Source organism: Plasmodium sp. gorilla clade G2 (assembly GCF_900097015.1).
Source record: "Plasmodium sp. gorilla clade G2 genome assembly, chromosome: 1".
Classification (NCBI taxonomy): domain Eukaryota; phylum Apicomplexa; class Aconoidasida; order Haemosporida; family Plasmodiidae; genus Plasmodium; species Plasmodium adleri (nom. inval.).
The window spans coordinates 270,001-290,000 of NC_041693.1; the positions used below are offsets into that span (position 1 = coordinate 270,001).

At 19.0% G+C, this 20,000-nt stretch overlaps 4 protein-coding genes across 4 annotated transcripts in view; 3 read left to right on the forward strand and 1 right to left on the reverse strand.

Moving 5' to 3' along the window:
• Positions 1 to 294: 294 nt before the first annotated feature.
• On the forward strand, positions 295 to 6,933 carry PADL01_0108100 (bromodomain protein, putative; the record flags this gene model as incomplete). Its single annotated transcript, XM_028685391.1, has 2 exons — positions 295 to 6,723; positions 6,841 to 6,933. The coding sequence occupies 2 exons, from the start codon at positions 295 to 297 to the stop codon at positions 6,931 to 6,933; spliced, it is 6,522 nt and encodes a 2,173-aa protein (XP_028536202.1).
• A 1,780-nt stretch (positions 6,934 to 8,713) lies between these two features.
• PADL01_0108200 (phosphatidylinositol-4-phosphate 5-kinase) lies at positions 8,714 to 14,384 on the forward strand (the record flags this gene model as incomplete). The annotated part of the gene is made up of 7 exons (XM_028685402.1): positions 8,714 to 12,874; positions 13,116 to 13,248; positions 13,342 to 13,739; positions 13,823 to 13,902; positions 14,021 to 14,059; positions 14,160 to 14,209; positions 14,347 to 14,384. The coding sequence occupies 7 exons, from the start codon at positions 8,714 to 8,716 to the stop codon at positions 14,382 to 14,384; spliced, it is 4,899 nt and encodes a 1,632-aa protein (XP_028536203.1).
• Positions 14,385 to 15,899: 1,515 nt separating this feature from the next.
• On the reverse strand, positions 15,900 to 17,240 carry PADL01_0108300 (chromatin assembly factor 1 protein WD40 domain, putative; the record flags this gene model as incomplete). Its single annotated transcript, XM_028685413.1, has 1 exon — positions 15,900 to 17,240. The coding sequence occupies one exon, from the start codon at positions 17,238 to 17,240 to the stop codon at positions 15,900 to 15,902; it is 1,341 nt and encodes a 446-aa protein (XP_028536204.1).
• Positions 17,241 to 19,932: 2,692 nt separating this feature from the next.
• Positions 19,933 to 20,000, forward strand: part of PADL01_0108400 (transcription initiation factor TFIIB, putative) — a gene marked incomplete at both ends in the record, with an annotated part of 1,671 nt that continues 1,603 nt past the window's right edge. Inside the window, one exon of the mRNA XM_028685425.1 lies at positions 19,933 to 20,000. This exon is cut by the window's right edge and continues 5 nt beyond it. Within this exon, the coding sequence (XP_028536205.1) occupies positions 19,933 to 20,000 (68 nt within the window).

Consider the following 20,000-nt stretch of genomic DNA (forward strand, 5'->3'; position numbering starts at 1 on the left):
AAAAAAAAAAGAAAATACCCAGTTTTATCAAATATATATAATCATACACTGATATGTATAATGTGTAAATGACAATATATATATATATATATGTAATATTTTACAGTATTTGTATTAATATAAATATATTATAATATATATACAATATATTATATTATATTATATCTCCTTCATTTTGTTATCCTTCTGATTTGATTTTTTTCTCCTTTCCCTTTTCTATTTTTTCTATATCTGTTATCTTTTCTATTTCATTTATATATTTATATATTTATTTATTTTTTTATTTTTTCTTTAATGGAAACAAGAAGAAGCTTAAAAGAAAAAAATAATCAAAAAGAATTCGATACCATTAAACAGAATGTCCAAAATAAAAATGCTAGCCATAAGCATGCTGAAAACAAAACTGCAGAATCAAAAAATGTTTTGAAACATTCAGCTAGCGAAAAAATCAAAGCAGGAAATAAGAATGTTAGAAAAGGGTCACAAGAGAAAGAAAATAATTCATTTAATTTAAAAGAAGATTTAGAAAAAAAAATAAAAAATAAAAGAACAAATAGTAAAGACATTGCAAAGAATAATATAAAAAATAATGTTCCTACGAAGAAAGAGAAAAAAAAATATATCATAAGTAGTACCTTATCTATAGGAGATGATGATAAAAAAAATAAATGTGATGATATAAAAGACAAATGTTATAATAAAAAAAATAAATGTGATGATATAAATGACAAATGTTATAATAAAAAAAATAAATGTGATGATATAAAAGACAAATGTTATAATAAAAATGACAAATGTGATAATAAAAATGATAATTATAATATTAGTAAGCGTTTAAGAATATATGAAAAAAAAAACATTGATTATGAAAAAGGGAAACATGCTACACACATGAACAGAATGACAAAGGAAGAGAAACGTAGTAGCAGCATTTCCAATAGAGGGAATAACAAAAATAATCATAAGACAACATCTAAAAGTAATCATAATAATAATAAAAAGATAGGAGGTACTCAAAGAGTTCCAGAAGAAATAAGTACAACAAAAGGGAAGTTAAATAATATAAAGAAAAGTAAGAGTAGTAATAATAAATGTGATGATAAAAATATTTATGATGATAATAAAAATATATGTGATAATAAAAATATATATGATCATAATAATAATATATGTGATAATAATAATATATGTGATAATAATAATATATGTGATAAAAATAATATATGTGATAAAAATAATATATGTGATAAAAATAATTTATGTGATAAAAATAATTTATGTGATGACAAGTATCAATATGATGATGATATCATTGGTACTAATTTATTTGAAGAGAAAAAAGAAAATCTAAAAGATCTTTTGAAAATAATAAATAATAACAAAGAAAGTATAAATAATCTATCAGATGAAAAGAAGGAAGAAAAAGAAAAGCATGTTGATGTCGATCATGCTTTATCTGATTTATGTAGTGATGATAATTATAACATAAGCAAAGAAATTGGAAAGAGAAAAAAAAAGCGTGCTAGCCATTTGGATAAAAAATTAGATGATCTATCTAAAATCATTCAAGAGAATGAAGAAAATGATTTGAATATGATTAAACAAATACATGAAATTATAATATCAGAGAAGGAACAATCACAAGATTCTTGTTCAGATATTATAAACAAAACGAAAAAGGAAAGAAATTTAGATATTCATAAAGATAATATAAAAATTGTAATAAAAGATGTTGATGAACAGATACAAGATGAAGATGATATTATGTTATCTGATGATAAAGCTAGAAAGGAGGAAATAGAAAAAAGGGACATAAAAAAAAATAAAGTAGTAGATAAAATAATAAATGATAAGTTAGAAAATAATAATAGTAAGAAAAATGAAAATATAAGTGAAAATATAAATGAAAATATAAATAACAATAATATGAATAGTAAAAATAATAATACACATCATAACAATGGGAAGAAAAAATCAGAGAGAACTAGTAATAAAAAAAAGGAAGAAGAAAAGAATAGAGATGATGATGATAATGATAGCTATAATTGTATAGAAATAGAACCATTGACACATAGGCTTAATGTGAATAAATCTGAAAATAAGGATGAACAAATAATTTTGAATAGAAGTATTAAAAGACGTTTATCTCAAATATTAGATAACATGAAAAAAAAGAAAATATTTGAAATTGTAAATAATGATAATGATGATTATACAAATATATGTTTTAATTCACATAATATAAAAGAGAAATTAATTGAACGTGTGATGATAAATAAATTAACAAGAATATCATGTAATGAAAATGATAATTTAAATAATGGAAATGAAAATACAAATTATTATTTAGATAAAATAAATCTAGATGTTATATATAATAAATTACATTATGATTTATATAAAAATGAAGAAGAATTTCATGATGATGTTTTTTTAATGTTTCAAGTTTTAAAAAATATCATTGAAGAAACAAAAGATAAAAAAAAACAAATGAATCTTTTCAAATTAAGAAAAAATGAATTAAAAAATTATGAACATGAATTCTATAAAATGTTAATATCAGTTAGAGGTACTAAATGTGCAAATAAATTTATGATGGATCAACAGCTTTATCATGAAAAGGAAGACAAATATTTTTTAAAATTTTTTATGGAATCTGAAAAATTATCTCACGATGATAAAGAAAAGGTAGCCATCGCAAGCAAAAATAAAATTAACACCATCAACATTAACATCAACAATAATAATAATAATGATAATAATAATAATAATAGTAACAATAATATTAATAATAATAATAATAATAATAATAATAATAGTAACAATTTTGTAAGTGAGGATCATACTTGTGTACGTAATAAATATAAGTCTTCCACATCTTCTATCATCTTAAAAGGATTAAATGTAGAGAATCATAAAAATAATTCAAAGGATCAAATTAATAAAGAAGGTGATGATAATATTGTTAATATTTATATAACAGATGAAGAATATGAATTAAGTGCTAAAGGATTTGAAGATACATATAAAGATAATATGTCGAATGCAGATAATATGGACACTATATCAAATTCTGTTTTATTATGTAATAGAGCTGATCATCTTAATATTATAAATAATAATGAACGTTTACATTTAAAATCTTCAAGTAATATTAACAATTCAAACAATAATAATAATTGTACTAATAATGATAAATACTCATCATTAGTTTTAAATAATCATGATCATATAGAGCATAAGGATATCTTGAATGGTGAGCATATATCATCTCAAAATTATATTACTAGTGTTGAAAATGTTGATAAAAAGGATTTACATATAATGGAAGGAATTAATGACCATATAAAACAGCCTCCCACCCATGATAATAATAATAATAATAATATTAATAATATTAATAATAATAATAATTCTTACAAAACAGAGAATACAAATAAACGATTGTTGAAACAGTGGGAAAAAATGCTAAGAGATAATGTTTTAAAACTTTTAAAAAATGATAATAATTCGTTTTATTTTAAAACACCTGTCTTAGAAGATAGTAGTATTAATGATAATATAAAAGAAGACTACAAAATGAAAATCAAGAAACCTATGGATTATATAACCATATCTAGAAATTTATCAGATGGTATATATAAAGAACCCATTGATTTTTATTATGATATGAAATTAATATATAAAAATTGTATAGATTTTAATCCTGATATAGAAGAAAATAAATATATTATTGATGCTGCTAAAAGTAGCGATTTGAAATTTGAATATTTATGGAATAAATGGAAAGAAAAAATAAATAATAATTTTTGTGATTTAAATAATAATATATTTAATGAAGTCTATTATATAGAATTTTTTAAAAAAATTACAAAAAAAAAAAAAAAACATAGTTCTATCTATACTATGTGGATAGATTATCTTATTAGTAATAATATAAATATACAAGAATTTTCAAAATTAAGAAATATTAATATTAATGAATTAAATAAAAAATGTAAACCTAAAATTAATATTAATAATATCAATTTAATAAATTATAAAAAATTAAATAAAAATAATTTGTTATCTTATATATTCAAAGAAGAATATAACAACATACTTAATACAAAAAAAAAATCATTAACTGTTTCATCCACTGGATTTATAGATGAAACTATAGACAATCATACAAATAATTTTTCAACACAAATTATTCAAGGAAATGATTTACCAGATTTAAATGTCGAAATAAAAAATTTAGATAGTACCAGTTATGATCATATAAAAAATTGTAAAGATAATATAAATCAATTGTGTAACTTATATGAGATGGAAAATAATCATCATTTAAATCAAACACATGTGTCATTTGAAAATTTTAATTTAAAAGATGATACACATCATAGTGATTTTAAAAAAGATATAGAAGATGACAATAATTCAAAAGAACATAATATGGATGATATTAATAATTATTCCTCCTTACAAGAAAATAATAAAATTAAAATTGTTTTAAAAGATTCAAATGCAGTACATAATTTTGAACAAAATATAGAAAACAAAAGTAAAGGGGAACAAAAGAAATCTACAAAAATGTTAAAGAAAAGAAAACGAAATAAAAATGTTATTCTTTTTGAAGAAAATATTTTTGATAACTATTTAGAAAATAAAAAAAGCTGTATGCTTAAGTGTGATAAAAATGTGTTTATAACGGACTGTTTTTATTATAAAAATATTTTTAGAAACTTGCATGAGTTTATTGATGATCATTCGATTGAGGGAAATGATGAAAAAATGAGTTCTCATCAGAATGGCACAGATTGTGAAAATGTGATAAATAAAAAAAATGTCAATAGTGATAATAATTTAAAAAATAATGATAATTTAAATAATGATGATAGTTTAAATAATGATGATAATTTAAATAATGATGATAATTCAAAAAATAATGATAACCTTTTAAATAATAATAATGTTAATATAAACCTTGGTGAGGTAAAACAAAATGATAATCATAATATAACCGAAGAAACCAAACAAATCTCCAACAATGAAGAAAATAGTAAAAAATTATGGAAAGAAAAAACAACCACACTCTATAATTATGATAATAAAAATTGTAAAACACACGTATTTCATTATTCGTCAAATGAAGAAAACAAGAATAATTATATTACAAATGATGTCAATAATATTAATGAAAATTTTAAAAGTCAATTTACGCAAAAAACAATTCATCCGCATGAACAAGATGGAAATATTCTGACTGTTCAGGAAAAAACGAAAGAATTTATGAACAAGTCATGCAATATTTCAAATGAGGATAAAATATGTATCCATATAAAAAAGAGTAATAATATTCAAATGAGTAAAATACCAAAGAGTGTGTTTAGTGGATTTTCTGAAGATTACCAGGATGAGAGTTCTTCAGAAGATGAAAATAATATAAATGACAAAAAAGTGGATGAAAAGAATGCAAATGACAAAAAAGTGGATGAAAATAATATAAATGACAAAAAAGTGGATGAAAATAATATAAATGACAAAAAAGTGGATGAAAATAATATAAATGACAAAAAAGTGGATGAAAATAATATAAATGACAAAAAAGTGGATGAAAATAATATAAATGACAAAAAAGTGGATGAAAATAATATAAATGACAAAAAAGTGGATGAAAATAATATAAATGACAAAACAGTGGATGAAAATAATATAAATGACAAAAAAGTGGATGAAAAGAATGTGTGTGAAAAATATATGAATGCAGATAAGCATGCAACAAATGATCACATAAATGAAAGTTATGAGTGCGTTTCTTTCAACGATACCTTGAAATGCGACATGGAGTATGAAAAGAATGCTCCCTCATACTTTATAACGTATGGAAATATTATTAATAATATAATTTCGAACAATGAGGATACACATGAAGATAATGCTTCTCAAATTCAAAATGAAAATAAGAATTGTAATTTTTATGATAAGGAGGATATGTCTCATGCTCAAATGGAAAGGAATGGAGAAAAAATGTGTGATTATAATAATGAGAAGAAAAAAAAAGAAGTTATATTGAAGCATACCAGTGAGGGTAATGATAATACTTATAATGACGATAAAAATTATGATGATAATAATTATAAAGATAATAATTATAAAGATAAAAATTATGATGATAATAATTATGATGAAAACCTTATGAATAGGGACGATTCCATCCTTTTCAACATAAGTAACAAAAATTTTTATAATTTTCATTTATTATTTAAAAAAGATGAAAAATTAAAAAAGGAGTTTTTTTTACAAAATAAGATAAGCGAAAAGACCTTATTATTAAATTTGTATATTGATTATAGTAATATGGAAGATACATCTTTTTTCCATATAAATAATACAAATTTTTATAATTATTATTTTGATGATTATTTTTATTTTTTTATAAAATCATGTTATGATTTAGATTTATATATAAAAATTCAGAGAAAAAATATTTTCTTAACGGATGAAAAGTATTTTGAATTCTTAAAAATACATATAATGAATAAATCTACAAAAAATAAGAAGATCCCATTTTATTTATGTAACAACTCTGTTGAACAAAATAATAATTTAATAAAAGTTTTAGAAAACTGTTTTAAACATTTTAATTTATATAATGGAAATAGTTCAAGCACCTTAACTTTATATGATTCTGTAAATGAAATATCTTTTCTTCTTTCTCAAATAAGGATATATATAAAGGTAATAATATATCACAAGAAAAAATTAAATAACATGCCATTACATTTGTATTGATATATATATATATATATATATATATATATATATATATGTACATGTTGTTATTTTCTTTTGTAGGAAATAGATATTTTATTGAGACTTGATATTAATAAGACTACAAACACAACCACAATAAGTATTTTAAAAAAAAAGGTTGCAGTAATGACATAAGCCTAAGCGTAATATAAATATATCATATATATATATATATATATATATATATATATATATATTATATATATATTAATATGATTACATTCATATAACACTTTAAGGGTTTTAAAAAAAAAAAAAATGTGCACATTGTGTATCCTCTTTTATATTTTATATTTTATTTTTTATTTTTTATATTTCATATTTTTTTTTTTTTTTTTTTTTTTTTTAATTTTTTTCTTTCCTATATACATTACCATTACATATTTAATATATATATTTAAATATATTTAATTTTTTTTTTTTTTTTTTTTATATATATAATTATACCAATATTTAAACAATAAATTATTATAGTAGAGAAAAAAAAAAACAAATTTTAAATAAAACAAAATCACAAAAGAAATATATTCATGCGTGGAAAAATAGATAATTATATATATATATAAATATATATATATATTTTTTTTTTTTTATTTATGCATTGTGTAAATATATTGAGGAAACAAATTAAGACTATGCTCATTTATTTATTTATAAAAAAAAAAAAAAAAGAGGTTTATATGTTTGTAGAATTTGCATTTGTACTTTTTTTTTTTTTTTTTTTTTTTTTTTTTTTTTTTTTTTCCCTATTTGTTATGAAAAAGATGTAAGTTTGTGTTACCAATTTAAAGGATATATAATATTATATATGTTAAGACTATATTCTTTAAAAAAAGAAGAAATAACACTGTTTTTTTATGAATAAAAAAAAAATAACATTTAATCCTTATAATATATATATTATATATGTAGGTATATTTTAATGTTTCTTATTATTTATTTATTTTTAATTATATTTGGTCAGTTTTTTGTTGTTTTTATAATAATATTATATAAAAAATATCGTTTAAAAAATATTATGTATACGTGATATTTAATAAATATATATATATATATATATAATTATATGTAAATAAATAAAAAGTACAAATATATAAATATTTATATGATAATAATATTATATATATATATAATAAAAACTATAAGGTATAGTATTATATACATATTATATTATATATATATATGTATGTGATATATTTTACTATATATAAAATATATCATATATTTATATTATTATATAATGATGGTTGTTTTTTTCTTTTCTTTTTTTTTTTTTTTTTTTTTTTTGAAATTAAGAAAAAATATATAATATATATATATATATATAAGTTTATAAGTGGTAAAAAAAATATATATGTAAATTTTCATGTGCTTTTTATATTTTATTAAATAATTTTATAGATATATAATTATTTTATATACATTATGATATTATACATATAAATAAATATATATTTATAAACAGATTAATTTTTTGACTTTATTTTGACCTTAATATTTTTTTTTTTTTTTTTTTTTTTTTTCCTGCTTTTTATTGGTACCAAATTAAAATTATGAAAATGAATAAAAAAAAAAAAAATAAAATAAAACAAAAATAAAAACATATAATTGAAATATGTGATATATAATATATATATATATATATTTTTTTATTTATTTTAATAAAACATTTTTGTTGTATATTTTAATTTGATATAATATAAGCTTGTTTTCTTCTATTTATTTATTGGTTAAATTTTATTTTATATATCCACATATATATATATATATATATATAACAATTTTATTGTGATTATAATTTATTATTGTGATTTTAATTTATTATTTGTGATTATAATTTATCATTGTGATTATAATTTATCATTGTGATTATAATTTATTATTTGTGATTTTAATATTATATTTGTTTTGGGCAATGAAATGTACTAGTGTAAATATAAGGAACGTTTTAGAATTAAGTTTAAAAAAGAAAATAAAAGAAAATACGAATTTAAGTGATGAAGAAATACTAATTATTTATAAAAGATTTAATTATATAAGTTATAATGGAAAATTAAATTATGATAATTTTGAAAAGAGTCTAGGTATATTAGGATCAATAAAGAATGCTTATTTATATAAATCTATATTTAAAGCTTTCGATTTAAACAATGATAACTATTTAGATTTCTATGAATTTTGTGTTGCTATAAATATAATGTTGAAGGGAAATAAAAAGGATAAATTAAAATTATCCTATAGAATAGTAAATGCAGGATTTAATTCGAATGAACATGCAGGTGTTCTTCATAAAAGAAGTAATGTCAGTAATGAAGAAAACCAAACAAATTTTAACAACATAAATGGTGATAATAATAATGAAAATAATGATAATAATGATAATAATGATAATAATGATAATATTGTTTATAATGATAATATTGTTTATAATAATAGTGATAATCATAATAATAATATTACCCATCAGAACTCCTTATGTCATCTTTTTGACAAAAAAAATAGTAATGATCATTCAAACAAAGATCCAACTATTGAGAACAAAATATATAATATTAATGATGAATATAACGAAAAAATAAAAAAGAATAAAAAAAAAGATTATTCAAATTATATTACTTATGAAAATTTTGAGAAAATTGTTTTAAGTATTAATGATATAAAAAGACAACTATTAGGAACAGGTGATGAAATAATAACTAGCCAAATAAAATATACATTTCGATCATTAAGTATTTTATGTGATGATGGTATTTATAGAATGAATTTTGAATGTTATAAAAAAGCTTTAAAATGTAATGAATTTTTAAAACTTTTGGGAATACATACAAAGGTAGCTGATGTTTTTTTACAACATGAATTAATAAAAAAAAAACAAAAAAAAACAAAAGAACAAATTTATAAAAATAGAAAATATAAAAATGATACAAATAAATTAGCAAACCATCGTATTATTAAATCCGTCTCAGAAAGTACAAATACCAGAGGATCTATTTTGAATGATTCTACTAGTATTCTTTTTTTAAGAAAACCAAAAAAAAAAAAAAAGAAAAAGAAAAAAAAAAAAAAAAAAAAAATTAAATTATTTGAAAGAAAAAATACTTTTTCATCATCCATGGAAAATAAAAATAATAATAGAAATATTAAAGGTGTATCAAGAATTTTATCACAAGTAAATAATATATCAACAACAGAAGTAGAAGTAAATCAAGATACAGAACCTATTTCAAATGAATGTCATCACAAACAAAATGAAGAAAATAAAAATATCACCTTTTCTCAAAACGATAATAATAATAATAATAATAATAATAATAATATTGATAATATAAAAACAAATTCTTGTGTAATGAATAATATTATGGATACTAAAGAATCTAATGAAGAAAAAAAACAAAATAAAAATATGTGTAGTAAAAATATTTATGATATATCCAACAAAAAAAACGATAAACTTCAACTACCTAAATGTGACATTTTCGAATGTAGCATTATTAAGAGTGATAAAAATATTTTAAAAGAAGAAAATAATCATTATAAAAATGAAAGAGAAACACACGAATATTTTGCCATAGATAATAATATATTTTATAACGATCCAATTATTATATCCAAAAAAAATTCAAATGATAGAGACAAGAAATTATTGAAAACGTTTTCTTCCTCATCATTAAAGAAGAAATCACATTTGAGAAATTATCATTATATAAAGAAAATAAATAAAGATAATAACATAAAAGGGGAAGATGATGCGAATTATATTAACATAAAAGGGGAAGATAATGCGAATCATATTAACATGATGGATGAAAATAATGTGAATCATACTAACATGATGGATGATCCTAATAATAAAGTTTCAAAAAATAAAAACAACTGTAATAATAGTTATTATAATAATGTGTCGTTTAATAGTACTTATTATGAATATCACTCCGATATTGATATGATACATTTTACTTATAATTTAAAAAAAAAGAAAAAAAACCCAACGTCTCATCGACCTAGTTCGAAAGAATATGAAAAAAAAGTTATATATCATAAAGAATCGCATTCAAATGAAAAGAGGAAAAATATTCAGATGAATGCAAATGATATTGATATTCTATGTAAAAATAATGATATAACAAATGAAGAAGATAAGAAAGAAAAAAAAGGATGTGATGCATTAAACAGGGGAGGTTATATAAAAGAGCAAGTGCAGTGTCAAATTGATGCATTTGAAAATGAAGAAGAAAATAAAATATACATACAAGAATATAAAGAATGTGTGGAAAAATATAAAGAATATGTGAATCAAAGGGAAGGACACCTTAAAGATGAGGAGGAAGACAAAAATGATGACGAAGAAGAGAATGAAAGTGATGAGAATGAAGATGATGAGGATGAAGATGATGAGGATGAAGATGATGAGGATGAAGATGAAGAGGATGAAAGTAATGAGAATGAAAGTAATGAGGATGAAAATGACGATGAATATGTAGATGCTGATGATACCAAATTGAATATAAAAATAGAAAATAAAAACGATTCAACTGATAATCATAATAATAATGATGATGATACATTATCAGCTCTTGAAAAACATCTAACAAATAATAATATGATTAAAATGATGAGTGCGAAATATTTATACCATAAATTTTTAGAATATAAAGATTTTATGAATACCACAAATAAGTTTTCTCATTTTAATAAGATATATTCATATGAAGATGATAAAAAACATAAGGATAATAAAAATGTTTTAAAGAATATACATAACAATAATAATGATATAAATTATTATAATTCTATTTGTGAAGAAGAAATAAAAAAAAAAAAAGATGAAAAGAAATCATCATTAAATGTAGAATTTGGTGACGATATAATAAAGAAAAAGTTTTTTATATCATCTGTAAATTCTCATTATGTTATGATAAATAATGATTTAACAAAAGAACAGATGTTATATTTAATAAGAAATATTTTAATGTCTATTGAAGATTATTTAAAAAAAGAAAAAAATAGAGATTATAACAAAATTTTTTTTTTATTTTTTTCGATATTTATATATAACACACAAAATGATGGACTGGATCAAAAAGAGATGCATGAAGAGGGAAAATGCGATCAAACGAATAGAAGTGAAGATAAAAATGGTGAAAATATAAGTAATAATCATAATTTAAGTAATAATCATAATATAAGTAATAATCATAATATAAGTAATAATCAAAATATAAGTAATAATCAAAATTTATGTAATAATCAAAATTTAAGTAATAATCAAAATTTATGTAATAATCAAAATTTAAGTAATAATCAAAATTTAAGTAATAATCATAATAATATTTATGATAAAATACTTAGAGAATCCTTAGGGAATCAAAAAAAATATATAAAATTAAATATTTTTAAAAATATCATTTTAGTTATATCTATCGTTAGATATTTTTTACATACAATAACTATATCTCAAAAATATACATCATCATATGATTCTTTAGATGATAGTAATATGATAAAAAGTATGAATTCTTTAAAATTGAATGAAATAAATATATTATTAAATCGAGCTAATGAAATATTAGAAAGATATTCTTTAGGTAGTGTTGAAAATAAGAAGGTTTATATAAACAAATCAAATTATTATAATTCACCTAAGAAAGGTAAATTATCTGTTTCTTTACGTCAGAGTAAACAAAAAAAAACATTCCATAGAATATTGGCTGTATATTTTGGTCATGAACGTTGGGATTTAGTAATGAATATGATGATAGGTATTAGAATATCATCTATAAAAAAATTCTCTATAAGTGATATATCAAATTATTTTCATCATAAAGATGTTTTACAATTACCTACATCAAATGCACAACACAAAGTTATATTTAAAAATTATGCTCCTATCATTTTTAAAAATATAAGAAATTTTTATGGTATTAGATCAAAAGAATATTTAACATCTGTGGGTCCAGAACAGGTCATCAGTAATATGGTTCTAGGAAATCTTTCAACACTTAGTGAATTATTATCAGAAGGAAAGAGTGGATCTCTCTTTTATTTTACTAGCAATGGAAAGTATATAATCAAGACAGTAAGAAAGAAAGAAAAAAAGAAAGAAAAAAAAAAAAAGAAAGAAAGAAAAAAAGAAAAAAAGAAAAAAAGAAAAAAAGAAAGAAAGAAAGAAAGAAAGGAAAGCCACCAAAAAATATATATTATGTGATATATGTGTATATGTATATGTATATATATATATGTATATATATATATGTATATATATTTTCTATTTTTATTTTATTTTTTTATTATTTTTTTTTTTTTTTTCCTGTGTATAGGTTTGTCGAAATATTCATAATTTATCGAAAAAACTGTTACCTAAATATTATGAACATATCAAGAAAAATCCAGATTCTTTATTAACACGTTTGTATGGAATCCACTCCATTAAATACCAAAATAATTTAGGAAGTAAGATTAAAAGGATGATATAAAATTGTAAATAAAATATATAAATATATATATATATATATATTATTTATATATATATTTTTTATTTTTTAGGGAAGAAGAAGAAAATTTATTTTATCGTCATGAATAATTTTTTTTCATCCATTGTTGAGATACATAGAAGATATGATATAAAAGGAAGCTTAGTAGGACGAACAGTTCCAGAGACCAAAAGAGAAGATCATACTATAGCTTTAAAAGATGTAGATATTGATGAATTAGGTGATATAATAAATATCGGACCAGAAAATAAAGACAGATTACTTAAGGTTCTAAAAGCAGATGCTGATTTTTTAAAAGAAAATATGTTATTAGATTATTCATTACTTTTTGGTATACATTATAGAGAATTATCTAAAGATGTAGTAAACTGGGAAGAAACAAAAACAAGCCATATTAACCATATTTATGATTGTAAGGGGAATTGCATAGCATCAAGACCATTCCACCAGGTAACAAAAAATTTAATATATATATGTATGTGTGTGTGTATTTATTTATTTATTTATATATTTTTTCTATATTTTTGTCATAGTGTGATTATGGGGGTATCATCAGTGTGGATAAAAAAAAAATCTTTTTTTTTGGAATTATAGATATTTTTACAAAATGGAGGTAAGAAATTTGAAAAATTATTATTATCACAAAATTTATTTATATTATATTATATATATATATATATATATATATATATTTATTTATTTATTTTTTTTTTTTTTTTTTTAAATTGAAGCATTAAAAAAAAATTCGAACATACCTTCAGAACCATACAGTAAGCTTTAAAAAAAAATAATAATAAAATAAATATGTATATATTATTACATATGTGTGTATATATTTATTGTGCTTTTTTATTTTTTACACTTTTATAGAAAATTTGATGGAAAAAATATTTCATGTATTCATCCCAATGCTTATGCAAGTAAGTTGAAAAAAAAAAAAATATATGTACCTCAAAAAAATTTTGTTAAAACGGCTCATTTGTTTTGTATATAATTATAAAAATATATTCACTTTATATATATATATATATATATATATATATGTTTATTTTTGTAGAACGTTTTGTTACATTTATAGAAAATCATATGAAATGATTTGTCTATATTTTTCATAAGGATTATGATTATTAACTAAATAATTTTTAACGTTTTAAAAATTATGTTGTAAACTTATCCTTCTGAAGATAAGAAAAAGCAGGGGGGGGGAAAAAATGCTTTTTTTTAAACATTTTTATAATTAATAACTTCTTTTTTCTTTCCCCTTTATTATTATAATTATATTTTTATTAGTGTATGATTTTGAAAAAAAAAAAAAAATTAAAAAAGGAATGGTCCTTACTTACTTATGTCCTTCCTTTTTTTTTTTTTTTTTTTTTTTTAAAGTTTTTAAAAATTAATTATTTATTATGTGCCTATTACATTTTTTAATGTGAACATATATTTTATATATTTATGACGAATTAATATTGTTTTATTTTTCTTTTTTTCATCATCATCATCTTTTTTTTATTTTTTTTTTATTTTTTGTTATTTCTTTTTATATTGAAATTAATATATATATTTTTTTTTTTTTTTTTTTTTTTTTTTTTTTTTTTTTTTTTTTTTTTTTTTATGTTTTTATCATAATCCTATTTATTTTGTCTTAAAATAATATTTGGAATATAAAAGAAGAAACATAAGTATTAATAGTATAAATTGAAGTATAACTATATAATACATATATATATTAGAGATAAGTTATTTTATATTAATGTTAAAGGATAGAATAATATGTCTACTTCTTATCTTTAATGTCATAATAAAAAAAAAGGTGGGGAAATAAAAGTACAATAAAATATTGAGTGTCTATATAAATAAGTAAAAAAACATTTCATTTTTTACAAGAGCAACATTTTATTTGCATATAATTTTTGCAACAGTTTATGATCATATATATTTACTACTAGGTCGTAAATATAAAAGAAATTAAATACGTTCTTTTTTTTTTTGTTTTTAAATAGTTATATTGTTTAATCATATGAAGAGCATAAAAGTAATGATATATTAATAGACAAATAGGAAAAAAAAAAAAAAATAAAAAATAAAATAATAATAATATATATATATATATGTGTATGTGTCCTTTCATGTAGATCAAATTATATCACGAGTTCATATATTCCATATGGTTTATATATACAGACATAAAGTAAAAAAAAATATATATATATATATAATATATATATTAAAAATGTTAAGTATATTTAAATGTTCATATAAAAAAAAAAAAAAAAAAAATTAATTTTAATGATATGTCTCTTTGAATTTACATGAACATTGTGCAGGTGAAATAAATATGAATATAAATATAAATATATATATAAATATATATATATATATATATAGAATATCGTTCATGTAATTTTGTGTGAATTTTTTTTTTTTTTTTTTTTTCTTTTTAGCTATTTGGGATTATATGTACATATTTTTTTTTTTTTTTTTTTTTTTTTTTTTTTTTTTTTTTCATTTTAGCTATTTTGTATTATATGTACATATATTTATAATTTTTTTTTTTTTAATTTTTGGCTATTCGGTAATATAATATATATATATATATATATTTTTTTTTTTTTATTCTACATCCGTGTTTGATGTAGGTATTGTATTTGTTTCATCGAGCAACTCCGATTTTAACTGCCAGAATTGTAAAGTATTATCTTCACTTGTTGATCCAATAAACATTTTTAATTTTTTGTGGTGATTCCAATTAAAGTCTGTTACGGGTTGAGTATGTCCCCCGTGTGAGAAAATTAATTCAGATGGACCATCAGATAAATCAATAGCATCAAGTTCTTCTCCTATTTTATTTAGATCATAAACATTAATAAAACGATTATTACTAGCTGAAGCAAGTATTGAAGTATCATTTGGTGAAAAATTAAGTCTGATGATAGCTTCTTTGTGTGCGTTAATAATATGTTGAGGTTCATGAAATTTTTTTAAATCCCAAACTTTTATCTTTCCATTATCACTTCCTGAAGCAAAAAGACCAGTAAATGTATTTAGAGCAACAGTATTAACAGGAACTTGTTGTCCTAACGTTTGTTGAGCTGGTTCATTTGATTTAACTCTAAAATCGAAAATTAATATATATCCATTATCTGCACATGCTAATATAAGATTTGGATCATTAGTAGGAGAAATATCATTAATAGGTGATTTATATTGTACTTTATAAAATGGTTGAACAGTTTTTGTGGTTAGATTATTATAATCATATACATTTATTAATCCATCATTTGCACAAGTTAAAATATATTTTTTTAAAGGTTGAAAATCTAGACCAAATCCATCAGATTGATTTCCTACAAATGATACTTCTGGATTCATTTTATCATCAACTGTTTCTATTTTATGTTTATTTATATCAAATAAATGAACATTTCCATCTACAGCTTTAGTTACTACAAAATTTTTTTTTTCTAATGGTACAAATTTTATTCGATTCACTTCACCTGTATGAGCTATTTTAGATTTTATAGTAAATTTTTTTTTTTCTGAACAAAAATCAAAACCTTCATAATTTTCATTACTTTTATAAATACATTTTTCTTGAGGCACTTGTTCTAATGGAAATAATACATCACATACATATAAAAAATTAGGTTCTTTATTAGATGTATGAGTACCTACACATACTATTTGATTTAATACATTATTTTCTATATTCTCATGATGAAAATCACCAAAATCTACTGATAATGAAGGCCATTCTAATTCTTTTCTACATACGAAATCATATAATAAACCACTGTTCGTTTTCCAATTATTAAATTGAGTTTCAACATCTTCTTCTTCATCTTCATCAACCTTCTCATGACTAACATCATTCTCTACCTCTTCACTTAATTCCAGACAAGCTTCATCCAAGGCGTTTGATTTTCTTTTCTTACTCTCTTTTGGGCTGCTCATAATTTTTTTTTTTTTTTTTTGAATATTTCTCAAAAAAAGGGGTTATTATTATATCAAGATAATGGTTTACTTGTGCAAATAAATAAATATAAATATATATATATATATGTATATATGTATATATATATGTATGTATATTTTTTATTTTTTTGATTATAATATGTTTTATATTCAAAGGTCAAAGGCGTGTGGCTAGAATGAAAAAATAAAAAATTCTAAAATATTTAATATATTTAATATATGGTTAAAATTTTAAGAAATCAAGTTATAGTAAATAATAGTAATATATATATTATATATATGTATAAATTAATTTATTATTTATTTATTATTATTTATTATTTTTTTATTTTTTTATTTTTTTTTTTTATCTTGTTGAAGGACAAGTCACTATATATACATAGGTTAAATTATATCTTATGAATAGTTACAAAAAAAATAAAAAACAAAAATAAAAGTGAAATATAAAAAATTAAATAAAAATATATATAAATTGAAATGTTAACATATATATAATATATATATTATATTTATTTGTTTTTTTCTTCTAATAAATTAATACACGGTATTATAAATGGGTTCAATTAATATATACATATAAAGGGCGTATATAAAATATTTCTTTTGCTTTTTTGACATATAAGTATATATATATATATATTATTAAAATAAAAAATATATATATATATATTATATATATGTGAGAAGGATATATGCAGAAGGCATTTGTGAAGGTAATTATTAAAAGCAAATGCAATCTAAATATTTATTTATTAATATATTTATATATATATATATATTATTTTTATATTTTAATATACTTATATATAGTAAGAAAAAGGTATGAAGCTAAAATAAATAAAAATATATATCTTATAAGGTTTCCAAAAAAAAAAAAAAAAAAAATTAATAATAATAATAATATGCCTTTTTATAGTATTGAGTATTTATTTGTTTCACTTATAATAAATAAAATAAAGTAAAAAAAATGTGCACATATATATATATATATATATATAAATAAATATATTATATATATATATTTTTTTATAGCCTCACTTTATTCATGTTATGTGTAAATATATACATATGTATAATATTATATTTTAATAATATATAATTGAATAAATAAAACTATTGTAGATAGACATATAAATATAAAGAAGAAATAAAACATTTCAAGCATTCCTCAATTAAATAAATAAATATATATATATATATTTTTATATGTTCTTGTTGAATGAAATTATATTTTTATAGAAAAAAAATATAAATAACTAATAATTTGAATAAAGGTTATTTCCTTTTTAAGTTTATAATATAGTATAATAATTGAAGACATTTTTTTTCTTATGTTTAAATAAAAATGAAAAATAAAATATCAAAAGGGGAATGATATATAAATATATAATATATATATAATATATATATATATATATTTTTAGTAGCTTTATTTGTTTTCTTTTTATTGAAACATTATTTATATGCTTTCATTATTTACATATATATGATCTATATTTTTTATCCCGTCTACATATGTGTGTGCGATATTAATAATAAGGATATTTTTTTTTGCTTTTAAAAATAAAGAAAAAGCTATCCATATTAACATATATATATATATATATATATATATATATATATATGTGTATGTATTTTATTTTATTTTATTTTATTTTTTTTTATCTTTAGATATAAACATTTACATTGTAATGTCTTGTAAGTAAAAAATATTTATTTTTTTCACCTTTAATATTTTTATTAACAAAGAAAAAGATGTATACATATATATATACTTGACAGTTGAATATTCTAATATATTAAAAATAAAAAATATAACTGTTCAAATAAAAAAAAAAAAAGAAACATTAACCATTTTTTAAGGATCTTATTAATATATATATATAATTACAATATATATTAACTTTTGTGTCCTTTTTTTTTTTTTTTTTTTTTTTTATAATATTTATAATAAACATTCAATATGTATATTTTGTTTTAATCATATGAAGGGAACAAAAAAAAAAAAAAAAAAAAAAAAAAAAAAAAATGATCTATATTGTTTTATATATTTATATGCAAGGCATTTAAAAATATAAACAAATATTTAATAACAAAATAATATGGTAATATTATTATATATATATAAATTTATAATTTAATAAATTTAATTTTGATAAAAATAAAATTATATATATATATATATATATATATATATATATATATATTTCATTATGTATAAACAATTTAAAAGTTATAATTTTTCTTTTTTATAAATAAATAAATTAATAAACTTTATTAAATATATTATAATATATATGTAAAATCAATGTTGTAAAAATATATATATATAATATATATTTTTATTTATTTGTTTGTTTATATTTATGTACGTATTTAAAAAAATTATTATTTTTTTAATATCTACGTTATATTTGTATATAATTTATTTATATTAAATATAACGTAAAATATATAAATATTTTTATATATAAATAATTTTATATATATAATTTTTTTTAACATAGAAAAAAAAAAAAAAAAAATAATAATAAATAAATAAAAGGGAAACATCATGTCAATCTACATATTATAAATAAATAAATAAAAATATATATAAATAAAGTATAATATTATATTATATATATATGTATATTTTTTTTTTGATAAAAAATGAATAATAAAAATAAAAATGTCATCCATTCCTCATAATAAAAAGTTTGCTTTAACTTCCTCAAATGATAAGCCCGTCACCTTAAT